General features: G+C 43.3%; 2 protein-coding genes across 2 annotated transcripts; both read right to left on the bottom strand.

The window, feature by feature from the left end:
* Positions 1-2,580: 2,580 nt before the first annotated feature.
* On the bottom strand, positions 2,581-14,105 carry LOC308301013 (cyclin-dependent kinase 4-like; the record flags this gene model as incomplete). The annotated part of the gene is made up of 9 exons (XM_080744909.1): positions 2,581-2,702; positions 3,870-4,119; positions 4,606-4,738; positions 5,433-5,483; positions 7,220-7,329; positions 7,773-7,940; positions 9,083-9,218; positions 10,799-10,874; positions 13,937-14,105. 9 exons carry the CDS (start codon positions 14,103-14,105, stop codon positions 2,581-2,583), a joined length of 1,215 nt encoding a protein of 404 aa, XP_080601035.1.
* Positions 14,106-17,808: 3,703 nt separating this feature from the next.
* ndufaf7 (NADH:ubiquinone oxidoreductase complex assembly factor 7) lies at positions 17,809-25,714 on the bottom strand. The gene is made up of 10 exons (XM_080745195.1): positions 25,605-25,714; positions 24,067-24,236; positions 23,698-23,778; positions 23,188-23,298; positions 22,116-22,329; positions 21,959-22,017; positions 21,069-21,179; positions 19,222-19,365; positions 18,796-18,972; positions 17,809-18,339 (listed from the first exon to the last, which is right to left on the bottom strand). Exons 1-10 carry the CDS (start codon positions 25,660-25,662, stop codon positions 18,121-18,123), a joined length of 1,344 nt encoding a protein of 447 aa, XP_080601321.1. The 5' UTR covers positions 25,663-25,714; the 3' UTR covers positions 17,809-18,120.
* Positions 25,715-26,010: the final 296 nt, after the last annotated feature.

Below are 26,010 nucleotides of genomic sequence, written 5' to 3'. Positions count from 1 at the left end.
GCCTTTTATGTCTAAGTATTTGCACATTGTGGTATTGCTACAATTTTACTTAAAGGACAACTTTGTTTTTTTACAACAAGAGCTATGATCAAATCAAACTGTGGTGTCTTTCTCTGCTTACTAGATAGCCGTGCATGACCGCATCGCATCGTGCCGCACATTTTTTAGTTCTTTTTGGGTGGGCCTATGCCTATCCAGGCCCACCCTTGGCTAAATATGTCTTTTTAGACACAATAAGCTGGACATTTCTTTGTTACTATTTACACCAGTCCCCATACGTCACATCTGCCCAAGAAAGATTGCGGTGCATCTTGGGAATGGGCTTATTGTGTCTCAAATATGAACCCTTTATGTAAAAACCAAAGTCCTTAAGTAAAACATGTGAGTAGGCTACTGTACCTCTTCAAACATGGGTGGCCTCATGACTTCTAATGTTTTTATAGCGTTGCTGAAAGTGGCAGGCTGTAAGCAACACAACGGAGAGCTTGTAGATTACAGATTAGATCTGAGACAGAGAGAGGAATGTGAAACAGAAGTGCAACCACTAGAATGAACTGAGAATACATTTAGAAATTACACTAGGAGTCAGCAACAGATTCTGCTGGGATTTTTAGTGCTGTCTAGGTGGTTAAAAACTTTGAGAGGGTCTAAGTCTTAGACCTTCTCTTAAAGTTTTTAACCACCTAGACTCTAAGCGGTTAACCCTGGTTTTCCTGTCTACGCACCAGTGGTGGAAAGTTATAATTAGTTGTACTTACATGTATCAATACTGCAATGTAGAAATACTCTGTTACAAGGAGAGATAGAGAGGGGGAGAGAGAGAGAGAGACCACATGGAGATGTGTTGAAGATGCAAGCCTGTTATGTCTGAAAACAATATTTAATTAACACAACAGCCTTCACCCTGGGTGCCATTAATGAGCTATTTAACTGTAGCTTTTAATTAGTAGCGCTGGAGCATGTGAGAACAGAGCTGCTTCACTCTTCTACAGCAGTGGTTCTCATGATGAGAAAGACCAAATGAAAAGACCATTACTGCATCAAAACTATACTAAAATAAAATTGTCAAACATTGTCCCAATTGTCATTGAAAATAGCAGATATGCAAAAACCTCTAACTCATAATGGTGTTTGTAAATAAATAAACAAACAGAAACTGTACACAGCAATCATAGGACAGAACCCTTAGTCCCTGAGGTCCCTAAACAGCTAAACATCTTACAGTCTAACATGATGAGAAGTTCAGTTTAAAGAATCCTCAGTCTGTTAATTTAACTCAGAGTGCACAAAAACTTGTATGTTATCTTCATTATTAGTGTGGTTGCCCAACGGGCAACACACTATAGTTATGGGGAAACCTTCTTTTTTCCTTTTACTAGATAAACTTTTCTTTCGGCGCGTTTCACCGCCCACAGTTTTTGCGCCACACTATCCTATATACACACCGTTATTCACTGGGCTGTCTTTATTAAACAGGTGGGATACATAATTAGAGCAACACTGCCACCCTCTGTTCACATGATGAATTTGCAAGAGGTAAGTTGCCAGGCATAGGCATTATGTTACACTTACAGTACTTACATTACAGTAGGTTGTAGCTCAGGAGGTAGAGCAGGTTGGCCAATGATCTGTGGGTCAGCGGTTAAAATCCCGGCTCCTCCTGTCAACATGTCGAAGTGTCCTTGGGCAAGACACTGAACCACTAGTTGCTCCCGGTGAGCAGGTTGGTGCCTTGCATGGTTTCCACTGCCATCGGTGTATGAGTGTGTGTGTGTGTGTGTGTGTGTGTGTGTGTGAATGAGTGAATGTAATGCACAATGTAAAGCGCCTTGGATAAAGGCGCTATATATAAATGCACCTTGCAGCAGATTCCCCTGCACAAATTAGCAACAAGTCAAGGGATGCTGGCAGTTCCACTTGATGCGACCAAGGAATAGATCGAGTTTTACAAAAATAACATGTCTATTACACGTAGTTACACTTACACGACTGGTGACAAAGCCAGGAATTCAGCTCATCAAAGCAAATGAAAAAATAACAAATCTGCGTCCTAAATATCAACCAAATGGCTTAAGTCAGAATAGATTATTCTACAGATGCAACATCTTGAAATGAAGAAACAGACGCTAATAGAATAAGGAAAATATGTTGTATTTTATAGTCGCACTTGCAACCCAAAGTACAAAAGTACAAAACTGTACAACATGTAAACTCAAATATGCACACTCAAACTGGTAAACAAAATGTAAACATTGTTCTTATATTTACAAAAATAAAAATAAACTTTTTCAAAAGTCAAAAGGATGAGAACATTTAGAACAAGTTGCAAATCAATGAATTAAAAAAAGAAAAAAAAAGTGCAGAACATTACGAATAAACAGAAGCAAAAGTGCAACTGACCAAAAGTGCATCGGTAAAACAACAAACAGACCTTGCACATACATAGCAGCACTGTCGTTAACCTGCAGTGACTCCACTTCAATTCTAGGCTTGCTCCTTTTTCACTCTCTTAAACACCAAAACAAGCTCACAACATGTCACATAATTTGCGACATGTTGTGAGCTTGTAGATCGGCTATCTTACACAGAACGTCTGTCCAGGGATAGCGGCGCTAGGGTTCCTATGGTGGTCCGGGGGGTGATCCAAGGGGTTCCACTTCCAGTGGTACTTCCTGCGGTGGCGCAGGAGATCCAGCAGGCTCCTGTGGTGCAGGGACGTGCAGAGATTGTTAAGAGAGGCAGGGGCTGACATTTCTAAAAGGGGCCTTTTGGTGAAAATATCGAAAATAGCAGACCTCCAAGCTCACAGCGCGTCACGCTGCGACACGTTGTGAGCTTGGAGGTCGGCTATTTTCGGTACGTGACATCACACTGAACTAAACATAACCATTGAGACTCCCTAATCGGGAGATAAGCGACCGTCAGGTCGCATACACAAACTTTAGAAGCAATCGTAGCCAATCAGGAGGGACTATGGGAAATGGGACAGATCCATGTTGATGACAATGACTTTAGGTGTGTACCGCTTTGCGTGATTTTAGGCCAAAATCTGTAGGAGCAGTGTCCAAAAATGTGTTTTGCAAAAATCGGCCTGATGGTGGCTCTAGAAGAGGGCCATGTGAGAAATGACGGGTGGAGGTTGTGAGTTGCCATCCAAGGAGTTTGTACGCAAAGTTTGGCATGGATCTTATTGTAAATCGCTTTGGATTAAAAGCGTCTGCTAAATGCCTAAACTGTAAACTGGATAGGAGCAATGGTGCCGGAGATAAGAGTAGGGCAAAAGTGTGATGTGACGGGACAGACTGACAGACAGCCGGTGGAGCTTTTCATAGTAACTTAATCAAGTCAATACTGGCGATGTGGCCTAACAGCATGGATTTCTACACAGACAGGGCAATTCTTTTGACATAAGATGCTGCATTCATGTTCAGGAGAGTTTGGACAAGGCAATGGCACCATATAGTAAAAACTGCATTCCCTTTTCCTTTTTCTTTTTTACAGACGGATAAAAGCACAGATATAAAAAGATAGATACCTCCCTCCGGTGGGAGGGGTTGGTCAAAGAGAGCTGGCAGGCCTCCCAATAACTCTATGCAAGCCTCCAGTATTCTGAGGCAGGGCTCTTGGGAATTCTGAAGGACGCTTCCTTGTGCGTCACAGAATGGGAAGCTCGGTAGGCCAATCAGATGCAGGACTGGCAGGACTCCCTCTTTCCCATTGGAGGGGGCAGAGTGCCTTCCGCAGTTCCAGAGTTACACACTTCCGCCAGAGGTGTTTGACCAGTCGCGCCAATGAACTGCAGCGGCGGAGGAGGTATCTAGCTTTTTATATCTGTGGATAAAAGCCCCCTTTGATGTCTATGTGTGCACGTGCCTGTTGTGGTGGTGCAGGCGATCCCGGGGGTCCCTGTGCGGGCGATCCAGAGGGTCCCTGGGGTGGTGCGGGCGATCCAGGGGGTCCCTGGGGTGGTGCGGGGGATCCAGAGGGTCCCTGGGGTGGTGCGGGCCATCCAGGGGGTCCCTGGGGTGGTGCGGACGACCCGGGGCTCTTGTTGAAGAAGGGATGTACCAGGGCTCCCAAGGCAGAGATGCGGTCGGTTGGTTTGAATGCCAGACATTGCTACAAATAAAGAAAATATATAGTGATCAGTTCAAGACTACACGTTTTAACCCATTTAGGCCTGGGATTATGGAATGCTTTAACTAAAAATAGCAGATATACAAGCTCACAGCCACGCTGCGAGCTTGTAGTCTGATCTGCTATTTTTGGAAAAGTCATGAAAATGTGTGCAAATCTTTGAATATATGTATTTTCAAAGCGAACGTTTGTAACTCAAATTTTGCTTCTGGGGGGGGGATGGCTGGCCAGATTGCTGACATAGAAACATAGGTTTTTCAAAAAACCTTAGAAGGATTCAAAAGACAATTATAGAATCGGGTCAAAATTATAATTTTCTTGTATATCTGCTATTTTTCAATAGTTAAAGCATAAAATAATGATACACAATAATGTGTACCCGTTCTATTAATGACAGCAGGAACGCCCACTAGGAGATCTTTATCGACCAGCGTCGCCGGCTGTTGCCCGCTGTTAAAAGCTAGTTACCTGTAGAAGGTCATTCCCATCAGGGCCGAGGTCGGGCAGCATCCCAGCAGCGGGCAGCTGCGGTCCCCATTCAGGAGAGTAGGGGATGGAGCTGTCCCATGGCCAGTCCTCTGCACTGGGCAAGCCAGTCTTCCTGTGAAACACAAGCCAGCCATCAACTAAAACTTCTCCCATATCCTCATTAGGGATGGGACGATAATCGCTATCATCCGATCGTGGAGATTTAAGTTTAGCGTGAAATTATCCTCCGTCATGCACTGTATGTACTTGATACAGTCTTTTTTCCACTCTCTACAAAATCTCTATGCCAAATAAAGTAGGAACATATGCCAAAAAATAGCCGATCACAACGGTCCACAGACACCACAGTTCACAACACGTTGTGAGCTTGTAGATCTGCAAATGTTCAACCCAAGGATAATGGATGTTGGGGATCTTTCGATTATACTGGTAATATCGTCAATCGCAATTTCTTTGGTCACAATAATCGTGACATGAAATGTTCATATAGTCATACCCCATCCCATATCGTCCCATTTTGAGCCAACTAGTAGGTAACCAACAAATTTGGGCTCTATTATGATCCAGGTCTTATGCCTTATGCCTTAACTTCTTTGCCTTTTTTTTTACTATATAGACATATTTTTATAAATATTTCAAATAGCTGATCTGCAAGCTCACAACGTGCAGATGTAGATCAGCATTTGAAGTATTTAAAAATGTTTTTTAAAATTGTAAATTAAGGCATAAGGCATAAGACCTGGATCATAATAGATTGTCTAAACAGCCAGATATGATGCCAGGAGCACAAACAAAACAAAACTCACTCAAAGATCCTTTGGAGCTGCTGAGCCTCCGAGAATCCATGGAACAGTGGGCTGTGGAATGGAAGAATTGAATGGAAGAATTGCTCATGTGGGAAATTCAGCTTATAACACTTCTAGAACAATAGAAATTCAGCTTATAAGACTTCTAGAACAAGGCTCGACACACACACACACACACACACACACACACACACACACACACACACACACACACACACACACACACACACACACACACACACACACACACCAGAGGTTGCGCTAGGATTTTTAACAGCCGGTCACCGTGACCGGCATGATTAAAATTTATCGGACATCTGATAAAAATACCGGACATAATAATTTTAATGCATGGATGACAAGCAGGTGCAAAAACATAGCCAATAACAACAGTTTAAGTCCTGCTGTATAGTTGGGACTGAACTAATTGAATGTAAAGGAGTAGTAGGCTGTACAAAAAACATACAGCTTCCGAAGCTGTATGTTTTGATGATGATCGATCATCTTGCATAAGGAAATTAATTATATTGGACTACTCACGCAGGCTGTGTGTTTGCACAGATACTGCATGGTTCCATAACAAGTTGTTTCTGTTCTGCATCATATTTCAGGCCAACACACAATAATGTACAGAATAATGAGAAATAGTCTGAAAGTGTGGTCTGCGCAATGTTTCATAGGTTGATAGATTAATCTGGCCAGAAAGGAATCAATTATAGACTACTCACTAGTATGGTCGAGTGGTCACGATCATCCTGCATCTCTGTTATGCAACTTTGGGAAGGTTGAAAAGGCTTTGGTGGTGATCTTGTACAGTTTCCATAACATCTCCTCATAAAGAACTTCAATCGAGTGTATAAAGTTTGTTTTATATGGGTTGTAGTTGTCCTGCGTGCCTTCAATAATTCCCATGGGTTCACAGTGCGCATTGCAAAATGACGCTGATATGAACTGCTGTCTTCTCTCTCCCCCAGCGCCCCGTTCGCAAATTAATGTTTAGGCTAAACAGTTCTGATAATACAACTTATTTTTGACTGTCCATTCATGTACTATAACTTAAACTGCGCGCTCATATTCCAAAACCAAGGCAGCTCATAGAGAGCATAGCGACAACATAACAAACCGACAACTAGGTCTACCCAGCAACAACTATCATTTCCTGTCTTACCTTCACAATAAAGTGTCTCCCGTTTACCTCCCAATGCAGCTTATTTCACACAGGTTATTATTAACAGGAAAAAGTGTAACTTAACCCGTGTGTGTTTGTGCAACCAGACGTGCATGTGAGAGAGAGTGATGAGGGAGAGAGAGAGAGAGAGAGAGAGAGAGAGACATTGAGAAAGAGAGAGAGAGAGAGAGAGAGAGAGAGAGAGATTTGCGGTGAACTGCCGTGTCATTTTCAATCGGTCCTTATGTCCGATGAGGTTTATATTTTCCGGTCTTTGTCATTATAAATCGGTCAAATCCGGCAATTTCCGGTCTAACGCAATCTCTGACACACACACACACACACACACACAGCTCTATCTGTATTTACTGCTCATCTACAGCAAAATGTTCATGTTTATTAAGTATTGACGGTTAAAGTGGTTACATATCTGATAACACAAATTGAAATGAATCCAAAATACACTGATGATTGTACTGTCAAACGATGAAACTATATGGAATCTATGAACAGGTTGTGGGGGGTCCCTGGCCCTGCTTCATCTCTCTCTCTCTCAACTAAGGGGTCCTTGGCCTGAAAACGTTGAAGACCCCTGTACTACAATTAAAACTGCTCATACCTCAAGAGGAATAGCTCGGCGAGGATGCAGCCAGCGCTCCACACGTCAACGGAGAAATGATAAGCAGCACAGAGCAGCACCTCGGGAGACCTGTACCACAGAGTCTGCACCTGCACACACAGTCACAGAGATCAGGAATGTGTGGGAGGGACGAACCAAGTGATTTTATACTTTAGCTTTTGAAAAATAGCAGATCTATTAGCCCACAACGCCTCGCGTTGCGCAGCATTTTGAGCATGTAGATCGGCTATTTTGCTCAATTTCTGCCTCTAATATTTGACAGTTTGGCCAATGTTTAATTTGTCATTTTAGAGGTATTAAAAAAGTCCATAAATTGTCACTTTAGAAATGTGCAGATACCCTCTATACACTTAAAACTCTATGTTGGTTTGTTTACTGTTGAGAGAGAAAACAATGTTGCACCATTAAGTTAATCATCTGGGGGACCCCCCCAAAATAATTTGGGGGCCCCAATGGGGTTGAGATCCACCGCTTTAGGTGACAGCGAGCAGAAGTGAACTGAATAATAAGTGACATGAGGTGTTTGGTTTACCTCTGGAGTCAGTGCAGCATGGAAGTCAAGGACGCGTGCCAATCCAAAGTCAGTGATCTTGACCTGTCCTTGGCTGCTGACCAGGATGTTTTGTGGTTTCAGGTCACGGTGGATCACGTTGTTGGTGTGCAGGAAGTCCACCCCACGAAGCAGTTGCTCCATCAGTTCCTGTACAGACAGGAAGTAGCATTCGTTCATTCAATCTAGGGCTGTCACAATTATTACATAATCGTCTAATCATGATTATTTGACATAATCGTGATTATTTTTCATAATCGTCATAATCGTTTCCAGTCAAAATAGTGGAAATAGCAGATCTACAAGCTCACAACGCGTCGCATCGCGACACGTTGTGAGCTTGTAGATCGGCTATTTCCACTATCAATGTTCATTTTCAAGTATAAAGTTGTCAAATATGGCTGTAATTTGTATATTTAGGTTATGTGTCATATCTACCGTGTGCAACTTCAAAGCCTAAAAGCCAAACAGAAATGTAATTGTCAACGACAAAAACACAATTAAAACGTTAATCGCAATTATTTGAGCGACAATTAATCGTCATGTAAAATGTCATATCGTGACAGCCCTACGCAGTTCAGGAGGTGTAGTTCCAGACTCTATATAGCATTCGGAGATTGTGGAATAGTTGTCTGGCTATGCGAGACTAATCTTTATCTAATATTCTCTGAGAGATCAATCATTGAGGGAGACCCTCATTGAAGATCCCTGAGTGAGATAGAACATGACTACTTGTCTAGGGTTCTAATCTGACCTAAACATGGATGAGATGTATGGTGGTCATTTTCCAACCAGGGCTATAAAAATTAAGAGGTTCCAATGATTTTTGTCTCCCAGTCAGAGAAGACCTGCCCACCTTTGGATGGATGGATGGCAAATTGTAGCTGAGACTGCGACCATCACACAGTGACCTTAAGACCTAAGCTGGTTTCCCTACTTCCTTAAAGCAGTAGTTCACCCCCAAAATGACTCACGCCATGGAGACTTGAGTTCAATAATATGTATTTGTCACATTCCTAAGACAAAAATATGATTATAGTAATAAATACATTTAGTAAGATGATAGCATTTCACGGCGACACTGGGCTGTGACGCGACCGAAAGAAAACAAACTGACCTCCATTTTAGATTTTCAGATTACACAACATGCACCGGGGCTCTTTTGGGCTCTTCAAAATAAAGCGTAGGTGAATGGTGGCACTCTATAGCCAAATAATTGTGGTTAGATGGCGTCCAATGTGTTAAGTGCTTTTGCAAGGACATGAGATAAGTGATAAGTGTCAAGTTAGCACCTTGATTTTGTCAAGGCCAAGACCAACAGCCTTGGGAACCTTGTTGATGTACGCAGCTAGGTCCTGGTCGATGTATTCGAACACCATTTTAATTTCCAGGCTCCGTCCTTCGTATCCAGCATCTACAGCAAGCAATCTGCAGCAGAGCAAAACAAAGTTCATGCCACAACACAGTGGTTCCCAACCTTGGGGGGGTCCCCAGATGATTAACTTAATGTGCAACATTGTTTTCTCACTCAACAGTAAACAAACCAAGTGTATTGAGGGTTAAGGACTTTTTAAAATGACAAATTAAACAGTGGCCAAATTGTTAAATATTAGAGGCAGAAATTGTAAAAATAGCCAATCTACATATAATCCTATATGAACTGGTGACTAGGGATGTAAACAAATATTCGAATAGTCCTTTGTGAGATCAAAGTCAATTATTTATTTAATGAGTTGGGGCATTCAATTTAGTTTGAAATATGGCAAAAATAGCCGATCTACATGCTCACAATGCTTCTCAGCGCAAAGCTTTGTGAGCTTGTAGATCGACTATTTTCAAAAGTGTTGTAAAGTACACCGTGCTGACATCATTACAGGGGGGGGGGGGGGGATTTTTTTTCTTATTTCCACATAACAGCTCAAAGGTATATTAACTCAGTTAGCGCCGGGCGACTTTACGAGCGACTAGTTCACTATGGCGTTTGGTGCCGAGCGACTCGGAGCGACTTTTATATAAAAGCATTGTTTAAGCTTTTAATATGTGTTTATAGACGGAGCGAAATGGTTAGCTTACCTCAGCTAATGTCCACACGTAAACCGTGAAAAAAAAGGATACGATTATGACGTCACCTTTAAACCAGGGCTTCCTGTTGACAACAGGCCTCTGCTAGCGTTAGCCTCAATGCAACCATCCGACCCTCACGTAGCTTCACTAGGTCGGATTTTGATTCTGAAACTTTCTGTGTGGCATCTATATACGTCCCGATGCCCATACCAATGGTGGTTTGAGACGATCAAGCACGAATTGAACAGTATTGAGCTGAAATGGTGACCGGCGGCCCGTCCATGTTAAGTCAATGAGGACCAAGTCAGCGTCTCATCCTGTTATGTGGATTTAAACAGGCTTAACACGGGACCATGTCAGTGTATGGTGTATGGTGGTCTCTAGTGGTCATCTGGTGGTATGGTATGCTGAACGTGCATTCGTTAAGGTGGTCTGGTTAAGGTGGTCTGGGGGGATACAAAATAGCTATTTCCTGGCGTTATAAGCGCACATTCATATTCATATTCTGGAAATCTGGCCCTGTATGGGTTAACCAGTAAGACTCCCAAATCAGGAGATAAGCGACCGTTAGGTCGCATACACAAACTTTAGAAGGCAATGGTAGCCAGGAGGGAATATGGGAAATGGGACAGATCCATGTTGATGACATGACTTTGAAGATACTGTGTACCACTTTGCATGATTTTAGGGCAAAATCTGTAGGAGCAGTGTCCAAAAATGTGTTTTTAAAAAATTTAAAAATGGGTGCTTCCTTTAAGTCCTTAATTTGTCACTTCACTGTCATCTTGGGGACCCCCCTCAAAACCATATGTACCGCCCCACAGGTTGAGAACCACTGCCCTAACAAACAAACAAACAACAATGCAAATCAATGCAAATATCAACATCCTTTCTGAGTTGGACAATACATAACAATAACAGCCTAATGCTGAAAATACACTTACTTCACGATGTTGGGGTGGTCGAAGCGCTCGAGTCTACGCAACAGAGCCACTTCGCGGATCATCAAAGCAGGAATACCTTTCAGAGAATGTTAGAGAGGCAGGGGATGACATTTCTAAAAGGGCCTTTTGAAAATAGCAGACCTCCAAGCTCACAGGTCGCCTATTTTCGGGGGTTGATACCACATAAGCATATTAATCAAGTCAATACTGGAGATTTGGCATAACGGCATGGATTTCTACACATAGTTCAACATCATTCAACATAAGATGCTGCATTCAAGTTCAGGAGAGTTTGGACAAGGCAATTCTCTTGAATGCTGCCTTCAGGTATGGCATGGAAAGAGGGCATTTGCATTATACTTTCACCATAGTAAAAACTGCATTCATGGTCTGGAGAGGGCACTTTTTACAGACAGATAAAAGGGCAGGGGCTCAAGCCCCCTTTGATGTCAATGTGTGCACGTGCCTAATGATTGATATCGAGATATCGTAAATCGCGATTTCTTTGGTCACAATAATCGTGACGTGAAATGTTCATATCGGCCCATCCCTAGTGTAGTGTAGTAGAGTTTATGTTATCATGATTGATTATGTGACGTTAATAACAGTAGTAGATATTATATTATCATGAAGATTATGAGTGACGTTAGTAACAGTAGATTATGCTGTATCATACATTACAGATTACATGATGTACTAAGAGTCAAGATGTCTTTCCTAAGTCTGATAGATATTGTTTATGTCACAGCTTGTCCTTCCGTGAAGCTTGTCCTTCCAGTATAACTTCTTTATAGGGGTGGGCGATATGGAAAATTACAATATCAGGATATTTTCCCAAGCTGTATCAAATCACGATACACAATTTTATCACAATTCTTTTTTTCACGTTGGTTTTTATGATTATTTTTCTGGGTGCCTTTTGGGAGGTCTAAATTGAACTTTACAAGTATATAACTCTGACAGTATACAAATGAAACCAAATGGACCCTTACGGGTCCATTTGGTTTCATTTGTATACTGTCAGAGTTAAGTGGAGACCTTGACATTTTTGGAGCGGTGAAAGCGCTCCCAATAGACAGGTATGTCCGTGGGTATGTGGGTGGGTGGCTGGCTGGCTGGCTGGGTGGCTGGCCCTGTCCGTAGCCTGGCAATACCTTGAGTGGCCACACACAACACACTAGTTAAAGGAGGGGCGCTGTTTTGTGCAGGCCAGGCACACTCACCACTCACTCACAGGCACAGTTTACTCACTCACTCACTCACTCACATAGGGTACAGCTGCTCAAATTCACCGCTCCACTTCGAACCGAGGTTTGATTTTTAAAGTTTGAGAACTACTGATTTAGACCAAAATGCAGGTTTCAATTGAATTCTGCAATGAATCTCTGTATTAACGATTAAACAGGATTTTTGGAGTGGTGAAAGCACTCCCAATAGACAGGTATGTATGTCCGTGGGTATGTCCGTGGGTGGGTGGGTGGGTGGCTGGCTGGCCGTGTCCGTAGCCTGGCAATACCTTGAGTGGCCACACACAACACACTAGTTAAAAGAGGGGCGCTGTTTTGTGCAGGCCAGGCACACTCAACACACACACACATACACGCACGCACGCACGCACGCACGCACGTACGCACGCACGCTGCTCAGATTCACCACTCCACTTCGAACCGAGGTTTGATTTTTTACAAGACTCCCTCAATTGTATCACGAATATATACGATACCTCTGAAAAGGCATATCGTGGAGACATTGTATCGTGGAGACATTGTATCATCTCAACGATAATTATCACCATATCGCCCAACCCTACTTCTTTATTTAAGTCTTGTTGACAGAACTCGAATTCCACCACACTAGTCGAAATATCGAAACACTCCCTTTTTGGAGCGGTGAAAGCGCTCCCAATAGACAGGTATGTCCGTGGTAGAGGTCTTCACGGGTCCAATTGTAACTACCCGAACCCAAAAGGACCCGGGGAAAATGGAGCCGGACCCATTTGGACCCGTCTATAATTTGGAATTTCAGAACCGTTACCCGTCTCGCCCCGAAACGTGACGGACCCGGTCCGACGGCCCCGTACTATTAATAGGCAAATTAGATCCGATACCCGCGCAGAACGAGAGGTCCGAGACCCGAACCTGTGGCCCCGAAATGAGGGAATACCAACGTTATTATTAAGAGTTGTATGAGACTTCTTTCTTACCTAAACGTCGCCATGGTAATGGTTGCAGCAGCTGCTGCTGCTGCTGTCAGCGCGGCGCTGCGTCTCGTCACAACATGATCTTTTCCCAGACCAGTAAGTCAATCAATGTGGACAGTTTGTAAATACAAATAAATCCATGTCTTCTTTATTCCTTCTTCTTTGGCTAGCCAATGATGCTAATGCTATCATTTTCTGTCGCATGTTGTTGATAATAGTCTGCTTTGAAGTTTCCATTATGCTTTGCAGAGCATGACAAAACGCGATGACAACTCCATTGTGATTGTGAACCACAAACCAACACGTTACGTTAATATCTTTGATAATAATAATATAACTGCCCCAGACACGGCAGACAGTGTCCTCCTCCTGAGGCTGAGTTTCTAAACAACTTTATTTCACTATCTAGGCTTAAGATTACCTGCTGTATCATTTAGGGCCATCTTGTGGCGAAATCGTTGTAGTGCACTTGTATGCATCTTTTTTCAATCTCGGCTGACTCGGTTCCCCTCGGGTATCAGGAACCGGCGATTTCACTATCAAATACCCAGGACCCGTGACATACAGCGGCGGCTCCGTCCCGGCCCCGACCTCACTGCGCATAAACGGCCCCGTTACCCGGCTCGGGGCGGGTCGGACCCCGGGTAATTTCGGATCTCGGGCAGGTCCGAAGACCTCTAGTCCGTGGGTATGTGGGTGGGTGGGTGGCTGGCTGGCTGGGTGGGTGGCTGGGTGGCTGGCTGGCCATGTCCGTAGCCTGGCAATACCTTGAGTGGCCACACACAACACACTAGTTAAAGGAGGGGCGCTGTTTTGTGCAGGCCAGGCACACTCACCACTCACTCACAGGCACAGTTTACACTCACTCACTCACTCACATAGGGTACAGCTGCTCAAATTCACCGCTCCACTTCGAACCGAGGTTTGATTTTTTTTACCTCCATCTGGGTCTGCCATCAAGGTCACCTTCTTCACGGCCACCAAGCGCTGTTCACCCCACTGCTCTCGGGCCTTGAACACTTGTCCATAAGAACCATTGCCTATCTGTGACAGGAAGGCGTAATGCTGCCGTGGATCCTCATCCCCATCTGTGTTGGGCTTATTCATGATGGCCTGATAGCGAGCAGTGAGGGCAAAAGATGGGAAATTCAAAGCATGGACACAGCATATAATAGCATAATAATAATACTAGCCCCATATAGAACCTCACCCTTCGCTGCACATGAACTACGGCGTTGGCAAAACGGTTTAAATCGCTTAAATCCGGAAAATCCCCCCGCGGCAGGTGCAAGTACTGCAACCTTCCCATTGTAGCAGAATAAGGAGCAGTACTGGCAACTGCCGCCGGGGGAGTTCCGGTTGAATGGGAAAACATTACAAAACTAGCGATTTAAGTGGTTGTTTCATGCCCTGGTGCATGTTTTATGTACCGTGGGATGGAAAACCATAGTCGAGGAGAGTAGAACTACCTTTACTTTTTGGATACAATTTCGGGAAAAGGCTAATCTACCTCGCCATGGAGGCATTCTACCGCAGCCCGGGGATACCACAGTAGGACCTCATCTCGGAGCACAACAGTATGCAGTGGAGGGTGAGGTTCTATATGGGGCTATACCAGTGGTTGGGAAAAAGTACTCAATACGGCATTGGATCAATACTGATTGATTGATTGATTGATTGATTATTTTATTAGACAAAAATGGAGAACAGTACAAGTATAGTCAATACAATTGAAATTTAGTACAGTACAAGTACAGTTAAACACCCTGCCTAAAATGAACATCCCAAATAAGACTTTTTTTTTTTTTTTACCTTGGAAGCCCTCTGTATTTAATTCATGGACATGTAGAAACACTCTGTTACATTTAACGGTGTGGAATTCTAAATGAGTAAAAGCACAAAAGTGTTGGTATCAAAATGTACCAAACGTAAACGTACTCTTTACGCAGAATGTCCCATATTTCCCATAGTTTTTCAAATGTAAACAAAATATTTTGACAGTAGCAGATCTACAAGCTCACAATGCCTCGCATTGTGAGCTTGTAGATCTGCTGTTTTCAAATGGTTGAAATGTATACAGGGCTGAAGTTTTTATGTTGTGATAATAATGAGTTTACAAAGTAACTAGTAACTAGCTTCAAATAATTTGGTACTTTTACTTAAAGGAGTAGGTCACCACTTTTCAACCTGTCTTCATATAATAGGTCCTCACTAATGTTCATAATAAAATAGCACAATTTTTTTCTATTCAGTCTGGGTCTCATAGGAGAGCTGTCAAATCCTTCTACCGGTCAACCGGTGACATCATCGTTTGACAAAAAAAAATTAAATAATATTTTTGAAAAAAAATATTTAGATTTTTATTATCACAAGAAGAATGGCTTCCACTTTAACATTGCAACTTTTTCAGGAATAGAAAGCCTGCCGTTTCTATTAGCTTGCATTTCCCATTGATGATGTCACCGGTAGAAGGATTTGACCCACCCACAGCTCTCCTATGAGCCCCATACTGAGTAGAAAAAAATTGTGATATTTTATCATGAACATTAGTGAGGACCTATTATATGAAGATAGGTTGAAAAGTGGTGGAGTGCCCCTTTAGGTAAATGTCATATTCTGGACTTTTACTTGTAACAGAGTAGCCTATTTCCAAAGTTTTCCACCACTGATAATATGCAAAACGTAACAGTAACACATACAAGTTGGATTAGTTTCTCAAAATGGATTCCAGGGACTCTGTGGGTCCTTTAGGAGGTTCTCTCAATGGATCCATACAAGTCTGTAACTCTGACAGTAACACATGGAACCAAATGGACCTATTTTGTGAGGGTCCATTTTGTTCCATGTGTACACTGTCAGAGTTAAGGATAAGACCTTGAAATGTAAACGTTTGAGAAACACTGTGCCATGCGTAATGTATGCAAGGCCTACAGAAGGCTTGAAAAGAAGGAAAGACAACATTTAACGTGATCGTTTACGCGCAAAACACGGTTTATGTTTTTTACTTGTGCATTCTAACAACGCAATACCGAGCAAGATATTTTAACTCAACTCTTTGCATGCATTTGGGCCTATGCATTGAAAACAAACAACACAAAACAAGACGTAAACATGTAACTGAGGAAAAGATCTTAAAATCAATACAAATTCATTCAGTATGGTAGACTAGGTCCATGTGCCATATTATAAACAGGTCGAGACGATACTTTGTGCCCATGCTATTTCGTTTACCTCTTGCCGTGGTTCTGAACGGGTCTTTGCTGACTTAGTGCGGGTCAACATGCAGGATGGCTCATTCATTCACAGCACCTTTCTCCCACAATTTTGCAGGCGGACATGACGCCCCAACGTCAGGTATTATGGGTATTGGGTATTCCCATGGGTATTCCCCGCGTACTTGTGCGTAATGCGTAATGTGCGTAAACAGGAGAGAGAAACTTTACAAGATGATTTTAACCAGTGGTGGGAAAAGTACGCACATGCTAAGTAAAACTATCAATCCTGCGATGTAGACGCCTACGCCTACTCTAGGACGGTAGTCCTGACCTGTGTTCAAAATATAGGCTACTCGAGTAAAAGTACCAAAGTATTGGCATCAAAATGTACTTAAAGTACCAAGAGTGTGCAGAATGTGCCATTTCAAGTTTTCAAATGCATAAAAAGTCCAGTAGAAGTAATATCACTGACAATTGGAAATACTCAAGTAAAGTAGGTCTACAAATCCCCCAAAAGTGTACTTAAGTAGGCCTACAGTAGGCTACTTAAGTACATGCAATTAGTTCCTCTATACACCACTGGATTTAACCATCTATCTGTATGAGGCCGAGGGCTGTCATCACCACTTACAACAGGTAACTGCACCCAAATAATAATTATGCAATATTTTTTTAATTGCAATGGAGTTGTTATTATTGTTGTATTGGTCATTATAACTGCATTAAAAACACAGGCTACAACACAATCTTCCTCTAATAACGTGCATAGCCTATAACATGTCTTTAAGTAGCTGTGTACAGTAGGCCTATTTCTGAATGATTTTTGCCACATGTTTAGGTTTGTAATAATAAATAACAGCACTGTGTACTATGACAGCTGTTTCACTAGTACAGACCACGCCTTCAAACCAAACATTGTTAAACATTCTTTATTTAGAAGAGATGGAACCTGTCAGGATGAGGTTATGCATGGATGGAAGAGAATGGGGGTGTTGCTGAGGAGGGGATGGGAAGGGTAGGATAGGGAGTGGGCGATGAAGGTGAGATTGAATGGGCCGCAGAGGATGGGAATAGTGGTGAGGAGAGGCAGAATGTGATGGCAAGGACATGTTGTAACAGGGCAGGGGCGTCAATTGGGTATGGCAGGGATATGCAGCTGCCATACCCTGGGTGGGTCCCAGTGGGGAAAATTAAAGTTACTTTTAAATATAAATCCATGAATGTCTCTTTGTCTATCTGTGCTGGTTATTATGTTGTTAAATTACAGGAAAATAACTACAAATGCAAAATGTAACAAACTGGTCACTTTAACAAGGCATTATAATTATATTCTCCACACTTCTCCCCATCTTGACAAAATGGTATATTCCCAGGTTCCGCAGGTCAGCTGCACAGGTGCAATGCATTATTGTTAATTGTGGCACATTTACTAACATGCCACATTTAGCTGCACTTGAACAACTGTTCCAGGCTGCCTTGAAAATGAGATGCTGCATCTCAAGGGGCCACTGTCCCTTCAGTACAAATCTGAAATGTTGTTCATCTCAGGGTTTCTCCGTGGCACCCTAGGGTGCTGTGACGCAAGTCCAGGGGTGACGCAGAATACTTATATTTGGAATTCATCATTAATCACCAGGGACGTGCAGAGAAGGGCTGACTGACATCTCTAAAATGGCCTTTTGGCGAAAATATCGAAAATAGCCGACCTAGGTAGGATATTTTCGGTGCTCGATACCACACTGAACTAAGCATAATCAAGTCAATACTGGAGATGTGGCGTAACAGCAATGGATTTCTACACAGAGAGGGCAATTCTTTCAACGTATGTCCCATGAGCCTTTGCGTGAAAGGTGGGCATCACTTTCTGTCGTTTGAGAACCAGTGGCTCCCTACAAGTCCTGACATCATCATAAATTCAATTCAGTGAAGCCGGCCACAGGGAGTGGGGCCGGGTCCTTCTTCTCCAGCTTCAGGCCCTGTGCTGGCTGTGGTTGCAGCAGCCTGCTGGGGGCCAGCATGCTGAAGAAATGGAAGCGCTCTCCCATCCTGCTGGGGTTGGTCAGCATGTCGTAGCCCTGGATCAGCTGCTGCTTGGTGGACGGCTCGGTGCAGTTCCTCAACAGAACCTGGGCCAGGTGAGAGGTAAAAACACAGGGTTGACCCATTTAGAGCCGGAACGCATCTGTGTCGCCTTTCAGATTTTAGCCGCTTTAACCATTTGACACCATACTGTAGATCAGTGGTTCTCAACCTGTTGGTCAGGACCCCCAGGAGGGTCCCCACTTAGATATAAAAAGCTAGATACTTTCGCTGTTGCAGTTCATTGTTGCAGATATACAAGCTCATAGCGTGTCGCTCTCTTCTTCTCTCTTTTTGGTGCTTTTTGTGCCACTCACAGGCCTGGCATATATACTACAGTGATTTTGGTGCGTTCTGTAGACTGTCTTGCCGTTCTCAGTGTTTTCATGTGGACACACGCATTTCTTGAGACGACATGGCAAACGTTTTGAAAACAACTCAGTGAATTGTCTTTGTGTAGAAGGCACCTTAGTTAATTCACCCCACTGTGACCAGTCACTCACCTGCAGCCGGGTGTCGATGCCCATGTTCTTCAGGAAAGATGTCTGAGTGACGGGTCCCAGACAGGCCACACCCCCCTCTCCTGCCAGCCTCCTCAGGTAGCTGAAGTCCACGTCAGCTGTGAGGTCCGCATAGCCTGGAGAGGACAGCACGTCATGCAGCCGGTGGCCTTTGAACCCCTGGAGGGGGAGAGAGAGAGAGCACAGCAGACACCAGACACCATACTGTAGATCAGTGGTTCTCAACCTGTTGGTCAGGACAGGAACCCCAGGAGGGTCCCCACTTAGATATAAAAAGCTAGATACTTCGCTGTTGCAGTTCATTGGTGTCCAGTTGACAGTGATGTGTCAATTTAGACATTTTTAGAATCGGCCTCAGATCTTAATGCCACGCATAGACACACACAGTGTGTAACTGCTCCAACGTACTCTAAAGGTGTCCATCTTGGTTCCGTCATGGCCGTAGTCTGCGATGAGAGCCGCGCCCCCATCTTCTGCAATTCGATTGGCCAGTTGCTGGATGATAATCCCGGCTTCTGGACACACTTCCACATGTTGTCTCTTCTCATCTGGCTGGACACACACACACACACACACACACACACACACACACACACACACACACACACACACACACACACACACACACACACACACACACACACACACACACACACACACACACACACACACACACACACACACACACACACACACACACACACACACACACATCAGCGCATGAGTCATCGGGCTGTCTGGCCTGTCCTGGCTGGCTAGTGTCACATAGACCTCTGGTGGTCCTGGCCATTAGTGACCCCCACCGCCCACCCCACCGGTGCCAGGTGTGGTGTGTGTGTCCTGTCTCTGGAGGGGTTTCGTTCCACGCACGCACGCACGCACGCACGCACACACACACACACACACAAAACTATTGCGATTATCTCAAACAATCTAAAATTATTGCGATTAGGCGTTACGTAATAAATGTGACAGGCCTAACTTTGAGTGAGCCAGTTTAGTGGTTGTGAGGATTGTGTGTGCGCGCGTGTGTGTGTGTGTGTGTGTGTTTGAGAGAGAGGGAGAGAGGAGCTACAGTTCAGACTGAGTGCATTAAGCAGGATTTAAATATGCTGTCAGGTACTTTAAACTGAGTGATGATGACGTAAGCCTCTGGCTCTATGCACTGTGCTTTGTGTGTGTGTGTGTGTGTGTGTGTGTGTGTGTGTGTGTGTGTGTGTGTGTGTGTGTGTGTTTCATGTGCTGTGTGTGTTTTGTGTGTGTGTGTGTGTGTGTACATGGGTTTCATGTGCTGTGTACACTGTATGTAGTACCATGTGTACAGTACAGTATGTGCTGTGTGTATATGCGTACAGTACAGTATGTGCTGTGTGTATAAACGTGCAATGTGTGCAGTGTGAATGTGTGTATACTTGTTATGACCCTATAGGGTCATTACTCATTATTGGTATATTTTGTGTTCACATGTATTTTTCCCCTCATTGATGTATGTGACTGAGTGGTGCTGATTGTGAGTGGCTGATTGACAACCAGGTGGTGTGAATTGTGACTGAGTGGTGCCTGGCTGTGTGGCTAACTAGTAGGTGGAACCAGAATGGTGATTGGCTCCGGTGATGATGGGCTCAACTATAAAGATGGCTGCCAACAGCACACCAAGGTCTTTCTCCTAACCAGCCTCCAAGCACCAGCCTACTGTCTTTTAGAATTGTGTTGTGTTAGAGTTATGTGTGTAGGGGTGGGTGACCCCTTGTTATTAGGAAAGGTTTTCGTATCAGGATTTTATGATCCCACCCTGAGGTAGTCCTTGACTTTTATCTTAAAGTAAATAAATCCTTAAGTTTGGGGGATTTCAAACCTGTGTGGCCTGGCTGTTTGGGGACTGGGAAGGAGGGAGTCCATTTTTGTTACATTACACCTAGGGACCCCTAGCCTGGGGCGTAACATAACAATACTGTACAGGTGTTAAGTGCTTGAATGTATGTGTTGTGTGTGTGCCAGAGAATAGTGTGTTAATATATACTGTAGATGACATAAAACTCATGATAATAAAAGGCCACGTTGAACAGGGCTGTGAGAGAGAACCTAGAGTGTTACATCACCTACACTTTAACATCACAATGATATACCATATGTGTAGTATATAGCACACTGGCCATACGTGGCCAAATACATATCAATTTGGGGGAGAGGGGGGGTCCTTGACTTGAAAAGGTTTGAGAAGCTGGTGTAGGTCATCAGTAGCTGGTTCTTCTCACCTGTACGAGGGTGCAGGCCAGGGTGGGGTTGGGGATGATGACAAACCTCAGCTGGCCAGGTCTCTCTGGGTCTATGTCCACCATCACTTCCCTCCAGCCTCTCTCTGTCCTCTGCACACAGCCACAAACACACCACAGTATCAGCTGGCAACGCAACCACGCAGCCACCACAGTTTAGCCCCTTTAGCGATGATTTACAATTCACCAATTCCAATTTAGGCTTTTCTGGCACAGGATGCTATCCTCTCAGACTCAACACAATATAAATAGTTAGTTTCTTTTAAATTACGATATTCTTATTCACAATTCACATTGTACGTTCTTTATGTACATTTTTTAAAGTTCTAATTATCGTCAACATGGAGTTTGCTTTTTCAGAGATGTGTATTTGACATTCTAATGAATGGTCAACCACAACTCCTATATCCTTTTCTTCCTCTACTTGATGGATCACCCAATCTCCAATATAATATATAATATAATCTCTATAGTTAGCCAAGTTGGCACTTATTTTCCCAATGTGCAATTGTTTACATTTGTCTGGATTTAATTTCAGTACTAGCCACCTATCACACCAATTGGCAATTGCTAGTACTCTGAAGATGTGCTTGAGTACTGCGAGTCACTTTGAAGTGATCATCACAAATTATCAATGAATGAAAGTAGTGCTTTTGCACCATGGATACTAATGGGTGATTTTCATAAAAAAGCATTATGTTACAGTGGCGTAGCCAGCGTGGAGGCGGCCGCCTACCCAAGTGTGATCTTGAAGGAAAAAAACTAAATCTAATTCCTGGATACGCCACTGTTATGTACACAAGAATAGGGATATGAAAGGAAACCCCAGGATATCCACTGTATGGTTATATGATAATGTGTTCTCAACAGACCTGGAACTTGTGGATTGGCAGCGCGTCAAAGAACTCGTGAGCGAGAAAGATGCTGAAACCTGGAAGACAAGAACCCCAAACTGTCAGAGTTAAGGGGAGACCTTGAAATGTAAAAGGTTGAGAACCACTGGTCTATAGCAGCAGCAGTCCAGTGTACCTTGTGGGACATGTTCCAGGCTTCTGTACCAGGAGCAGGGCAGGCCTGTGGCGGTGGTACCGTGTCTGTAGTATGGCTCGTCCTCGCTGGCAGACGCCTGGTTCTGCTCCCCGGTCAGACAGCTGGCCTGGATCTGGCTCAGAACCGGACTGACCTCCACCAGGTGGACAGACACCGACGTCTGACCCAGAACCGAGTGCAGCTGACCAAACACCTGCATGCACGCACCCACGCACACACACACACACACACACACACACACAGAGTTGACGATTAATTGTGTTTTTGGCATTGGAATAAAAACATATGTTTCTGTTTGGCCTTTTAGGCTTCATAAAAAAATCAAACCTCGGTTCGAAGTGGAGCGGTGAATCTGAGCAGCTATACTGTGTGTGTGTGTGTGTGTGTGTGTGTGTGTGTGTGTGTGTGTGTGTGTGCCTGCACAACAGCGCCCCTCCTTTAACATGTGTGGCCACTCAAGGTATTGCCAGGCTACGGACATAGCCAGCCACATAGCCACATAGCCAGCCACATAGCCACATAGCCAGCCACATACATACCTGTCTATTGGGAGCGCTTTCACCGCTCCAAAAAAGGTGCAGATATGACAAATAACTTAAATATACAGAGAAATTACTGACATATTTAATAATTGTATACGTACCAATTGTAATTGCTATTTATCAAAAGCCTGTCCTTATACAGTATTTACATTTATGATATCGTTTTTCTCGTAAAATACTGTAAGTAAATTTGTTGGCCACACAGGAACACACACAGACAAGGAAATACCTCCCTCTACTGGCAATATACTGTAACCACACAGGCTGAATTCGGGTTTAATTTATACCAGGGTTACTTTTACTTTAGTTATTTAAAACTAACAAAATAACAAAAACTAGGTGGGAATAAAAATCTGTATCATAATATGACTAAAATTATTACTCTATATAGATGAGAACTGACTTTCAAGATAGAGGCTAACAGAAATGTGTTATTGATACCATCATATTACGGATACACTGTAATGAGCCTGAGCCATGGAGTGTGTGTGTGACAGGAGGCTACGTACTCGGAGGACGTCACTGGCCAAGGAGCCTCGCCCTGGGCCAAACTCCACCAGCTGCAGCTGCTTGGGGCTGCCTGCTCCCATCCACTCACTCACACACCAAACACCTAGCAGCTGCCAGACAAGGACAACAGGAAGAACACAGTACATGCACTGTACAATCTGTTCATTATTGGTGTTATGTGGTACCTGTCTAGTTTAAAAGTAAACAGCTGATGTTACACAAATGTACTAGTTACAAATCGCTTCTGTCAGGCAGAAACCTCTTATCCCCATGTTTTTTTTTGTAAATTAACGCCCTACTTGATCATACTACAACGTCATACAAAAGCATCAAAAGTAGCAGATCCGCATGCTCGAAACATGTTTCGAGCTTGTAGATCTGCTCTTGAAAAGTAACAGTTTTTAACAATTTTTTTCGGGTTTCCACCCGGCAGAGATGAAAAGGAGAAGTGTGTGATATGCTGAAGATGGCAGAAGAACTTCAAATGGAATCATAAAAGAGAAACTAACCTCTCCAAAGATCTGACTGATTTCTGGTGATGTGATGAAGTCTCCCTCTGGACCCAGCATGTCGTTGCGCACATAATAACCCTGTTGATCAATAAGATAACATTTATTTTCTGTTAACTAAAAATCTGGAGAGGTGGGGAGAAAAAAAAACACTCCATAGCAATGATTAGCTAGAACATTGGTTCTCAAAGTTGGGGGGGGGGGGGGGGGGGTCCAGGGGATCCCCAGCTAAAGTACTGTATTTAAAGCATCACAATCATTTCAACCACATCCATTATTCATTCAAAATAGCAGATGTACAAGCTCACAGCGAACAACCATTGAGTTAGATTAACTGTTGCACCCATATGCAGTTTAAAGTTACAGTACCGTCACTGGGTTGGTGAGCACTTCCCTCATGTACTCGGCCACTGAAATGGGACCGGTTGCTTTTATCTTGCTGGTCAGGTGTCTCAGCATGGAGGCACCGTGTCTCTGCTGCTGCTCCTCTGAGCTGGAGTTGGAGGAACACTGTCTGCTGGCTGCCACTCTCCATCTCACTGAAACATGTTGGAATATACAGGGAATGACACTAAGGCTTGCCCACCTGCCCCCGGCAGGTAAATAAAACTTTCGGGCACGTGAAGTTTGCTTTCAGGTTGCCCGACCGGACAAGTGCTCATTTGAGAGCGGACACAACAGTCTATAAACACAACGCCAGATATCTGTCTAAACACCTGAACGTGGCCAGAGCGCTCTGTCTTCTGGTCTGTGGAATGTAAAATAATAGCACTGTTTACCTATAATGTGCTGTTTTTACTGTTGATACTGTTTGGAAGTATTGAGGTACAGTATGACTTATTTTTATCGCACAGACCCAGAAAGTAAAGAAATATGTGTTAAATTGAGCGTTTTAAAATCTTACCAATAATTTTTAAACTGACGATTTACTTTTCGGGCAAGTGGGCATGACCTTTGAGCAAGTAGAACATGACTTGTACTTGCCCGATGGGCAAGTGCCTCTGAGACCTTAGTGTCAACCCCTGAATATAATACAGGTCATTATTTCACTGATTCTCTACCTTTTAGAATTACAAGGACCCCCCAGTTTGATATGCATTAGGCCAGTGGTTCTCAAGAGTACAAGAATGCTCACTCTCGGGGTCAAATCCGGCGACCTCAGAATGGTCGCCAAAGGTTTTCTTTACTGCCGATCCATTTGTTTTGGACACTGTGTTTTATTATTGATTAGCTGTGCACCTAAAAGCATCTTCATTTTTTAAAGTTGTGTGCACTGTGGCTTTTATACTTTTGCCATAGTTTGTCATTTGGTATGAACTGGCAAAGCAGGAGCCATAAATGATGTTCCATGCAGAAAGACACCAACATTGGCTTTATAAGATGAAGCCAAGATAAACATTCATGTACCAAGTCAAAACAGGATTTACTTAGTGAACATTTTTGGGCTCTAGATGGCGAGAAGATGTCACTCACTTGTGTAAAATAAAGTATTTGTATAGGCATTGGATGCAACATAGTCTTATTGTATCCATTCAGTAGTGTAAAAAGTATCAATACTGCAATGTAGAAATACTCTATTACAAGTAAAAGTCTGGATTTAAAAATGTACTTGAGTAAAAGTACAAAAGTATTGGTATCTATAATGTACTTAAAGTACCAAAAGTAAAAGGTACTCGTTTGATTGATTGAACTGATTGAAGAATGTATTGGAAGTTTAGTTCCACGACAGTACAAACCACTGGTACAAGGTAAACTAAAAGGAAGGAACCACTTTATATATCTCATATAGCATTGAAAGATGCAGAATGTCCAATTTGAAGTTTTCAAATGTATATAATCTTTAGAAAATGGTCTATTTTCAAATGGTCATGTTGTATCATCAACAGAACACATGTAACCTTCCTTACCTGATGCCAATGGAAGATGGGAAACAGCGACTCTGTGCATAGTTCGCAGAGTTCTCATTCTGCTGGTTTACATAAACTAATAATACTATTTACAACCTATCAAACAAACAGTCAAAATGCTGTAGAAATGTGTTGGACAGGTTTACATGATAGTGTGTGTGCTTTCCCTCTTCATGTCATCTTCAAGTAACCCCGAGGAGGATGTGACGTACAGCACAACAAACCCCCCGATTGGCTAAAAAGGGCGGTGACGTTCACGGAAATGGATTCCGATCGATGAAAATAGCAGATCTGCAAGCCCACAAGGCGTCGCGATCGCAACAAGTTGTGGGCTTGTAGATTGGTTATTTCCCGTCAGCCGTCACGCGACACCGTCGAATCGGTGATAGAAATAAAACAGTGAAAA

This window comes from Nannobrachium achirus (assembly GCF_963921795.1).
Source record: "Nannobrachium achirus genome assembly, chromosome: 16".
Classification (NCBI taxonomy): Eukaryota; Metazoa; Chordata; class Actinopteri; order Myctophiformes; family Myctophidae; genus Nannobrachium; species Nannobrachium achirus.
This window is presented reverse-complemented; position numbering and strand designations above follow the sequence as displayed.

Coding starts and splice junctions, on each gene's coding strand:
- ndufaf7 (XM_080745195.1), bottom strand. CDS start 25,662: ATGAGAACTCTGCGAACTATGCACAGAGTCGCTGTTTCCCATCTTCCA. Junction 23,299..23,697: donor TCAGTCAGATCTTTGGAGAG/GTTAGTTTCTCT, acceptor CTTGTCTGGCAG/CTGCTAGGTGTTTGGTGTGT. Junction 21,180..21,958: donor TGCCAATCCACAAGTTCCAG/GTCTGTTGAGAA, acceptor GGCTGTGTGCAG/AGGACAGAGAGAGGCTGGAG.